Raw genomic sequence first — 11,218 nt, 5'->3', positions numbered from 1 at the left:
TGACATGTTGGGACACAATGCTTGTGGCCTTTATTTAAAATAAACTTTTCTATCATACATTGCACTAGCAGAGAAAGGCAATGACCCGTGCCAATTTATAAATCCCTAATACCAGACGCCCTTCCCAGCACAGGCCGAAGACCAGGGAACACTTTATTTATATTAGTACTACAATGTGTCTGTCCATACTGCTGAACTAAGCAAACACTCTATTTCAGTTTATTTTCTAGAAAGTATGCAGTATATACAGTGTTCCCAGCAGTATAATTATAACATAGCATATATGAGGAGAAGAGAAGCACAGCCATATTTATTATGTGATATTGCTATGTATGAGCTGAAATATCTCCATCCACCACAGGGGGCCGCTGCTGATTGGTGAATGATGTTAAAAGGGAATTGGCTGAGTCATGTTAGCGTCAGGTGACCGGCCTATCAGCCTGGAAGACACGCGCTTTACACAGGCGCACTCATCATGTTATTTGGCCGCGGGGGCGCGCACAGGAACGAGCATGCGGGGGAGGGGGGTGGTACGTGACAAATGTGCGATGAATACGTCATCACTTACGGCCCGTCTTCTCCGAGACATGTGGATGGTATAGCATGGCTGATACCGGTAATGCTGCTAGTTCTACTGCATTGGGCGCAAATGTGCCTTCTACTGCAGTACCCGCAGCTCAGAGCGCGCCATTCTCCTGCCCTCTGCTGCCATCATTCTCAGAGGCTTGTAAATTGGTGAATAGCCAGCACTCGTGCCTGGTGTTAAGGACACATCGCAGACCCCTGGCTCTGTCCCCCCGGTACCTGAACAAGAAGAAAAGCGGAATACAGGAGCAACTAGGTGAAGAGCTTCTCAAGTACAGTTCCAGGTGATCATGGATTCCTTGTTACTTTGTAGGGTGGGGTGGAAGTGTGTCATGTCTGCCCCTCTTTAGAACAGCAAATCCAGCAACCCCCCCCCCCCCCCAAATATGTCTCTCATAGAACCAGAAGCGGACTTATTGCTGGGTTACCCCTTGGAACCAGAAGCGGACACATCCCTGTGTCCCCCTTAGAACCAGAACTGGACTTAATCCTTTGTCCCCCCTTGGAACCAGAACCGGGCTTATCCCTGTGTCCCCCTTAGAACCAGAACGGAGCTTATCTCTGTCTTCCCTTTAGAACCAGAACTGGGCTTATCCCTGTGTCCCCCTTAGAACCAGAAGCGGACTTATCTCGGTCTTCCCCCTTAGAACCAGAAGCGGACTTATCTCGGTCTTCCCCCTTAGAACCAGAAGCGGACTTATCTCAGTCTTCCCCCTTAGAACCAGAAGCGGACTTATCTCAGTCTTCCCCCTTAGATCTTGCGCGAGTTACAAAATTTTATCCCCCCCATTGAAGAAAAAGCTCTTTGCGCATGCCTAAGATCTGGCATGAGCAGAAGGAGCAGCAAGAAGCATCCTCGGATGTGTGACATGAGTATCCCAGGAGGCTCTGCACTGTCATTCTGTCTTTATTGCCACAGTAAAAAAGACAGAAGGGCAGGCACAGGCTTCACTTTTTTTGTTTTTATATAAAGGGTTGCCCTCCCCCCAAAAAAGTAAAACATTTAAATTTAGGTCTGCTTCAAGTGTAAAATGTCAACTCCATCCAAATGGCTGAATGCATTACAAAAAAATAAAAACATACAAGAATATGCTAAAATGTTAGTAATATGATAATAGATCATAGCAACTCACTCACCCTGCAGCTGTATGGCTGTGTAACATAAAGTGCCAGAGTTCAACATTACTGTCTAGTTTATGAAAATTATACTAATATTCTTCCTTTACAATGTTTTTTTTATATGTACATAATATAAAAGGCATTATTCTTGCTTGGAGTTGATCAGTTGATAACTAGTACAATCATTAAATATTTTTTGACTGACCATTCTATGCTCTCTCTTAAAGATTGAAAGGTGTTCCTGTGGCTTATGATAATATAAAAATAGTTGGCGAGCTTGGAGACATACATGATGATGTGGGGTATATTCACCTCAATGTTCAAGCTGATTTTGTCCTCTTCCAGCCAAAACCTGGACAGAAACTTGTGGTAAGCAGCATCAGATTTTACATCTTTATCTACTAAGTTTTGTTTTTTTGTTTTTTCCCCTCACAAGTCATATTCACCACTCCGTAAGTACTAATTAACTGTGTTCATTAAAGCAGTCCTACAAAAACCATGCTAAGTGAATGCAATTCGAGCAGGTTTCCTTGGGCCCAGGACAATGTGACCATGCAAACCTGGTGGATGCAGCTGGCAGGCCTCAATTTCAGATCTTAGTTGGAGATCAGATATGATTCCCACTATCCAAAAAATGCACCACAGGCAACTTTTCTATCCAACTTTCAGTCAACCATTGAAACCATTTGTTTGCAGCTACTTGGATGCCTTCTCCTACATGCTGGTCTTTATTTGATTGTTTTGTTTTTAAGGGCAGATTAGAAGCACCAGGTACTACTGACTTGAAGTCTAAAGTTTAGTTTTGAAATACCATCTAAAGTGGCCAACTTCAGAAGCCCCAAATATGTTCTTTACTCCTCAATTCTACACATATTCTTTCATAGTATCTTTAGCCAGAACTATGTTTATCTGTAACAACGCTCTGATGGTTACCATCTTAGTAGAGGCAATGATTGCTTTCACAAAAGGGCTTGTTTACCCTGAGGTTTTTTCAAGCTTTTTTCAGCGGCTTTACCGTTGAATAATGCTTGCAAAAAACAGTTAGCATGGGACTAAATAGGTCTGTTCATTATCCTTCATTTAACATGTGGCAGCATCTCCATGCCTTTTTCTGGATGCTGAATGCTGCATCTGGGGTCGGTTTGCCACTTCTACTGTCTCCATAGACTTGAATGGGAAGTGTTTAAAAATTGTTGCAAATGACTGCAAAAACTAGGCGGTTTTGCCTGAAAATGATTCTGCAAGCCTAGCTGTGCATAGTAGGCATCCAGGAGCAGTAACATCAACAGCAGAGGTGACATTGAACAGCACAGTAGTAAAATCACCAAGTTTCTCTCTAGTGATGGTTAAGGGGTTGGACAGCAGACAGCTTAGCTGCTATGTGTCCGGTCTGCCTAAATTTCATACTGCCGATATATGGCACTGAGGCTTTAGGCACATTCACACACCAGGAAGTTTAGTTCCATTTCTTTCAGGGTACTGCTTAGGCACAGTTAACACTTCTAGATGTTCACTATAATATGTTGAATCTTCTTTCCTTGTTGGAATTCAGGTTCGTTAATGATCTAAAGGTAACCCAATGGTATTTTAGGTCTTATGTTTGGAATGTTATTGCTGAATTGATTGTCGAATCTGGACCTGCTTTTCCTAATTTTTCTTTTTACCTACAAAAGACTGGAAATGTATCTGTACCTGGTGTGCTAAAAGATATACAGATGCTTGTTGTTGGTAGATATTTTGCATTTATGCATTGAAATAAGGATCCAAATTGCAGCCCCAGAACCTTCATCTTGGGACAAGTAAGCAAAGGCTGCTTTTACAGTTCTGTTCTCTGCCTTGATCCACTAAGAATGTATTTGGCTGATTTATTTTAATCGTTCAATTAAGCTTTATATCATCTTTTGTCATAGATTAGCATTTTGAATATAATACTTATTTTTTTTATTTTAGGGTATTGTAAATAAAGTGGCCCCAAGTCATATTGGTTGTCTGGTTCATGGCTGTTTCAATGCCTCTATACCAAGGCCCGTTAGGGTGCCCATTGAAGGTTGGCAGCATATAGGAGTGAAGATTGGAGATCACCTCGAGTTTGACGTGTTTCGATTAGATTCTGATGCTGTCGGTGTCTCTTGTATCCGTGGAAAACTAAACAAGCAGTAAGTTGTGTAACTACCAGTCAAAATGTCTTATTGGGATTTTCAAATCTGAGAGTAGCACCAGCTTTTTGCCACAATATTTGTCTATAGAGCTTCTTAGGCTACATACTTATGCTTCCAAATTCCAGACATATATAAAATGAAGAGTTAAGACTTCGTCCACAGTAACGGCTGAGGGAGGTCAGTGATGATTTACAGGTGGAAGGGGTGGGTATGGTTGGAGTGGCTCGGTGGGCAGATTTACAGGTGGAAGGGGTGGGTATGGTTGGAGTGGCTCGGTGGGCAGAGACATCATGTCTGATTTTATCTCTAAAGTAGGTGGCAATGACTTGGGCAGAGAAGGATGTTGTGGGGGGAGCAGGTGTGGGGTTTAGGAGGGAGTCAGTTGTAGAGAAGAGGTTGCGTGGGTTGGAGGCTTGAGAGGAAACCACTGTGGAGAAATAATTTTGTTTGGTGACAGTGAGCTCTGTGTTAAAGCTTTAAAGCTTGGCTTTGTAGTCCATGAAGTCAGCGCTGAGGCTAGATTTCCTCCACTTGCGCTCAGACTTTTGTAGCTGTTTAGTGTGATTGTTGTGCCAGGGTCAGGGTCAGGGGTTGGCAGGGCGGGGGTAGCGGAAGGTGGCAGGAGCAACATTATCCAAAGCCAGGGAAAGAGAGTGGTTTAACATGGTGGCAGCTTCATGCAATACCTTCATGGAGACATTAGTAAAGTATCTGTCAAAAGCTGCCAAACAGGAAGTGAGGGGAGCTCTCCAACAGTAGCACAGACAGAAATAATGTTTTTTTAACTTAATAATTTAGGGGAAGGGTTAAACTCCCGGCCTTTTTTTTTTTTTTTGTCTGCCTGAGATGTCCGCACAACAGGAAGTGAGAGTAAATCTCTATATTGGAGTATTAGATAGCAATAAAAACTTGACCTTGAATCTCTCCTGGTTCCTAAATAGAGCATTGAGACAGCAATGTAAAACAGTATTTCGTATTTGGCATGGTAACTCATTTATAACTGAGTTTCTTTGTTCATTACAGTTTTTCTGTTTTTGTTGTTTTTTTCTCTTCATGGTTGCTGTCACTCTGCACCACCCCAAACCTGTGTGCTACAATGTAGTGAAAACCTTTAATCCATAAGGACATTCTGTTTAGTTGATACAAGATGGAAAATCCTAAAATGACAGTTGGTGGTACTTGATAACACATTTTTGTTTTTCTTTATACAGAATGGAGGCTGATTTCCTACAAAGAATTAATCAGACAACTATAGAACAAACTTGTGAAGTTTCTTCTGATACTGAGAAAGCTCCCGAAGACGGGACAGACACTGATCCAAAAGTAATACCTGAAACACAAAATGTTCCTGAGTGTTCAAGTGATCCAAACATGACCGTGGAAGAAACCCCTAAGAAAAAATCCAAAAAACGAAAGTATGAGGAAATGAGTGATTTTACAGAGGTTGATGCCTCTATAGAGAATATTTCTGTGGAAGATGGTATGAAAAATGTAGATGGTATTTCTAAGAAAGTACGTAAAAAGAGAAAACATAATGATAGCTTGCATAATGTTGACATTGACAATAACAACATCATCAATGTCAAGGTTGAAGAAGGCAGCATAGATGAGAACGAGTCTTTAGTTTCTTCTGGGCAAGAACCACCTAAAAAGTCAAAGAAAAAGAAGCATAGGGATAATTCTGAACAAGGGCTTAATGAAACTTTGCAGAATGGAACGACGCATGAGCAAGCCTTTAACGAGAACTCTTTGTTGGACTTGAGTGCAGAATCTGGAATTGTAGAAAACCTAAAAAAGAAACGCAAGAAAAAACACAAATTGTCTCCCGCCATTGATGACTCCATATTAGACTCTACTAATGGAGGTACAGACTTTGCATCACAAGAATCTCTGCTGAATGACCTCACAATGCAGCAAGAAACCCCAAAGCAGAAGAAACATAAAAAGAAACACCTTGCTAATGTGTTAGCTGGTAATGAGGATGGTGCTTACCTGGGAGGGGACAGAAATTTGCCAGCTGAAAGCCAGGAGTTTACAGAACCCAAAGCCAAAAAGAAACGGAAAGAATAATTTTCAATTAATTAATTTGTAAAATGCTCTTTTCCTATTGAAATTATATTTTAATAATGACAGAGTGTTGTGTCGATGAAATGTTTTAAACTCGTTCACTAAATGTGAAAAAATGAAATGTATTATGGTCATAAATATTTTGGACTTGTTTAATCTAAACTTTCATCTCCTTATTTGACTGTGTGAAAATAAGAAATTCCTGTAAATGAGACACAGACTGAGACACAGCTGTACCTTTGTTAACAGACCCCAGTCCCAACATTGCTGGTGATGAAAGCATTCTAAGATCAGTCTTAGAATAGACTTTATTAAATTCTAATAGCAGTTCCTGTATTACAGTCTAACCATGTAGCAGATTCAACTACTCTGAATAAGCAGTGAACAGGATGAGGTGTTAATTGACAAGCTACAGGTTTGTAACTGTGCAGTGAAAATGCTGATGTTCTTCACCACTTGCTGTGGAAACTGCCCAACAATCAGGACTTCAAAGTGTAGTGATAAACTTTAAAGTTACAGTTGTCATTGAGCAGTTGCAGATTTGATATAAATTTAAGTTTGTTAACCAGAAGATTAAACCTGGTAATCCTGCTCATCTTCTGTCCTCTTATTCTGTGGAGCTTAGCTTGGAAGCAGATCCATGTTGATGTGGTCAATTGACTTCCTTGTGAACTGGCTTTGGAAAAATAGGATGCTACACTGCTGAAACACAACAGGCAAGGGAAGAATAACCAATAGAATAAATTGTTGGACAACAATATTGTATTTCACCAAATAGAATTCCTGATTCATGTCATAATTTGTCTTGGTGTCAAATTTGCTGAACGGCTTGCATATTTTTTAAGGGTAGATAGACTTTGTCTTAGGAAATGTGAAATCAGGTGGAAAAAGAGGGAGTAAAATGGTGAATATTAATGTGGTACAGATTGCAGGAATTTAGAACATTGATGCACATTTCCTAGCTTTAGTGTAGGTTTCATGCAGAGTGTTATAGGATTACATTGTCACTTCACCTGCAAAATGTATTTACTGGAGCTCTTAAAACTGATATATGTACTTACAGTGCAAAAATAATTTTGAAATAAAATGATTATCTAAGTTTCTCTGTAAATCTAAACCTGTCAACCACAATTATTACAGTTTTACATTTTCATTAAATCTTGAGGAGTTTTCTATTTTTTTTTTAACATTTCAGTAAGCTATTTTTTTGTATGATTGTTTACTTGTTAAACAAAAAGTCCAGGAAATCTTGTGGTAAGGAGAATATGTAACTGTAAAAAGTATTAAACTCTCCATGTCCTTTTATTATGCCTTGGGGTAGCGACATTAAAACTGCCGATGGAGATGAGTTCAGATATTTGGAACTCTAAATATAAATAATAGGTTTATATTTTAAAAATACTTGCATGCTTTACTGGATATTTTAAACCAAGTGATAGCTCTGACCAGGATACTACTTGTCAATATGCTCATATAACAAGCTGTGTATGCAAATGTATGTAAGCCTAGTTGCCACAAACTCAGAAGATTTAAAGTGTTTAAATATGTTTATGTAGCAATGTTTAATATTTTATAATCGTTACCTTTCAATAAAATTATACCTGAAGATGCTGTAAAGGACTGTGTACAGGTATTTTCTGTAATAGTGTGATACATCTCTGTCCATGCTTTGGGTTGTCTTCCTAAATGTCTATCTAAACATAATAAAAATAACCTAATAAAAATTTCGTAATATTGCAGCTTTCTAGTATGTGAATGTCATGGCTGCAATTTTTTTAAGTCATTCGAGCTAAGAACATTTTCAGCAAGTACACAAATTAGCTGTTAACAAAAATGGACTTTTAACAGAAGCAGAAACCATTTTATTGGTCTTTTGAACACAAGAGCAGCTTTGGACCTGCTTTGTGGTGGATGGATTCTGCTTGGTTCCTGATGACTGGAATGTAAATCTGCACATTAGACAGCTGGCGGCACTGGTGCAGCTCACTGCCTTCCCCATTAATTCTCTATGGGGTTGCTGCAGGGAAAAGCTACATGTAATGTCTCCCCAAAAGCAGCTGTGCCCTTGCATCAGAAAGCATTAAACACACTGCAACCTCATGGTCAGTGTTAAAGCCTAAATCTCCCCTATCACTCCCTGGCAGGGCAGTCACGAGTTGAGAATATGTTTAAATTTCAGTCTAACAAAGCACAGGGTTTGTCTGAAATTCAAATGTACAATAATAAGACCTGTCATGTCTTAAAATACTTAGAGCCAAGCAGATCAAATATAGCTTGTGGACTGTGGAAATCAAGTGCACTTTGAATTTGGATTTAAAAGCATATTTAATGTAGGAAAATATCCATCTACTATCCTAACCCCACTTATTCATTAGGCAATAGCATCTTCCATTATTCTAGCTTCAATGGTTTCCATTAATCAGGTATTTGAATGCCTTGTACCAGACCTGCAGTGTGGGAATCTGCATCCAGCATGCAAGTTTTCTTTGATGCTGTATTCTGGTTATTTAATCTCGCAAAGGCATATTTACACTAACAGGTCAGTTTCTTCCCTGTTACAGCTCTACCTGCCTAATGAGTCCATTAAAAATATGATATGGCTGCACTGTGATAAAACATTGATCTGTACAGATGTGCCTAGTGATCCCTTGGCTCTGAGAATCCCAAGCTGGAAGGGTGCTCTAAATTAAAATAATAATCACTTCAGCAGTTCTGCTTACAAAGTTCTTGCTATAGTAGTAAGCGGAAAAAAAAAATCTGCAGCATGCTTTTAATACCTGGGTTGTAAAATATAGTATTTGATGTTTGTAAACTAGCTCTCCAATATACATTTGTGTTAAAAGCAGACTTGTACTCAGTGGTACATTAAAAAAAAGTATCCTAAATGTACTATACACAGAATATATCCTCATTCAAATTACCGAATAGTCATTTTATATATAACCACATGATGGCACTATTGTGCCATTAATAAAGCTTTTCTGCAACCCAAAGGATGTGAGTTTGTAACTATTGTTATATTCATTTAGATGATTTCCTCCTCAAAGCAGATGAAGCAAGACGGATATTTTTAAAGAAACCTCATTATTAACAAATACTCATCATTTTTTGATATAGGAATTAATTACAATTTTACACCGGGTCGTTGTGTTGCAGATATTCCAAAACATGCAGTTAGGTTAATTGGCTTCCCACCAAATTGACCTTAGATGATATATGACTATGATATATGACTATGGTAGGGACATTAGATTGTGAGCTCCTTTTAGGGACAACTAGTTGACTTATGCCCGCACTATATAAATACTTGATAATAATAATAATTTATTCTCCTAGGAATGTTTCAGCGAATGTCAGATTCACTGCTTTATTATTAAAGTTTGTTTTGTAATGTCCTTGGTTGGGCTGTATGATGCAGATGTGCATTTTTCTGAATTAAAAAAAAATTAATACAAAGCTCTATGTCTGGTGTTCAGCTTTAAGGTATGATTTTTTTACCCTGATAAAATATATATATGCAGCTACAGCGATCGAACCAAGTGAATATTTCCTCACCTAATTTTTTTTTTTAGATAAGTCATGATTTTATATTCACTGCAGTATTATTTATTCCCACTGTTAATAATTATTATATTTATTATATGTTATATTATTATAAGTGCAGTAAATTAAAGCAGGTTTACAAAGCTTGAGTATAATTAATGGGAATGAACAATTTAGATGGTTATATTGCACAAATCCTAGTATCTTAATACTGTTCTGCTCATTTTGTCTCTACAAGCTTCTCAGACTGTACATTTCGACCACCACCACCACTTTTTTCTTTTTCTTTTTTTTTTATTTCCCCTATTTATATTATTGCTAGTAAGATATGAAATATACAGCAGGGCTGGTATACTAAAGGAATAGACTTTCCCTTTTCCATAGTGATTGCTTGCTGTGCTTAAATATAGGATAAATCTGTGTTCAACCAAGCAAATCAGCAGATCTTGCTTATAATTTGTTTAATTTACTATCACCCCATTTGCAATGTATATACCCTTCAGTAAATGAGCCCCAATGCATCTTGTAACCTTGGATACTATTGCAAACATCCCATAATATTACTTTGTATTTGTTGTCTTTGTTGAATAAATCATTTTCTTAATATTTTAATAGGTGTTTTTGTTTATTTGAACATTGGAGGTCCAGTAACCCTGAGGGTCCATGGAGAAGTTTTACAACCACCCAGGGATTTCTTGTTGCTTTTCATACATTTCATTGCATATGCAGGAACTTTCTAGCATATTTGCACATTTTTCTCTCATATGGAATTTGCATAGTTACTGTAAATGTGTATAATTAAAGGAAGTGTGCATATTTTATACTTTTCCGTATGTGAGTGTAAGTCTTCCCAGATGAGCTGGATATACAATTTTTAACCCACTCAGTGTCTTTGTGGCCCCTTGGAATTTGGGGTAGTTGTTATATCTTAGTTGTAACAGGCAAAAAGCCTTCTCTGGCAGTAAAGGACATATTAGGAAAGCAGGGAATGTATCATTCACCATACATTCACTGCAAGTAAATCATTCAGTGTAATTAGTAATTGCAGGCCCCAGAAACTGAATCTGTGAATGTTGCATTTACTGATTTATACTGTAAATCTGTGGTTTTAGGACTTTTGTCAACAAAGTTTTGTTTGCTACAGGACTACTTTTCTCGCCATATACATTTACAGGAATGCAAAAGCAGCTTGATGTAGTTCAGAAGGATGTCAAATGCAGGTCAAAGACACCTGTAATACATTCTGAATGATCCTAAAAGTGTCTCATGCTGTGGTGAAAAGCATTCTGCATTTACCCATTGACAGAGGTCAGTTGGCACAAACCTTGATGGAGTAACTGAACTGAATGTCCAACTGAGTCCAATTGTTTGTTCTTAGCTTTGTTAGGCTGATAAAGTGAACCCAGTAAGGACCTCATACCCACATACCCACAACTTCCCCATGTTGCTTGAACTTTTCAAGTGGAACTAAACTTGAATGATAGTGAGCCGGTAGGTTATTGCAGAAGGGACACCAAATAAAAAAAACTAACTTGTCTGATTGCAGCTTTTTAACCCACCACTCCTTATTCCTTTGCTGACATTAACATTTTTATCTGGTCCTTTCCCAGAAAGGTCAGAATGTTGATTGTAAAATCTTGCACTCTGTCTTGATTGTAAAGGTCACTCCCATACATGTGTACAAGAGTTCATACTTTCCAATCAGCCGGCAATACTGGGATTGTACACTGATCTGTGCATGTGCA

At 38.4% G+C, this 11,218-nt stretch overlaps 1 protein-coding gene across 1 annotated transcript; it reads left to right on the top strand.

Annotated features, from left to right (window-relative positions):
• The first annotated feature begins 549 nt into the window (after positions 1-549).
• On the top strand, positions 550-7,547 carry POLR1F (RNA polymerase I subunit F). Its single transcript, XM_072412543.1, has 4 exons — positions 550-869; positions 1,932-2,073; positions 3,655-3,860; positions 5,075-7,547. The coding sequence occupies exons 1-4, from the start codon at positions 604-606 to the stop codon at positions 5,931-5,933; spliced, it is 1,473 nt and encodes a 490-aa protein (XP_072268644.1). The 5' UTR covers positions 550-603; the 3' UTR covers positions 5,934-7,547.
• Positions 7,548-11,218: the final 3,671 nt, after the last annotated feature.

Source organism: Pyxicephalus adspersus, chromosome 5, assembly GCF_032062135.1.
Source record: "Pyxicephalus adspersus chromosome 5, UCB_Pads_2.0, whole genome shotgun sequence".
Taxonomy (NCBI): domain Eukaryota; kingdom Metazoa; phylum Chordata; class Amphibia; order Anura; family Pyxicephalidae; genus Pyxicephalus; species Pyxicephalus adspersus.
The sequence above is the reverse complement of the archived record's forward strand: the minus strand, read 5'-3'. Positions and strand labels throughout refer to the sequence as shown.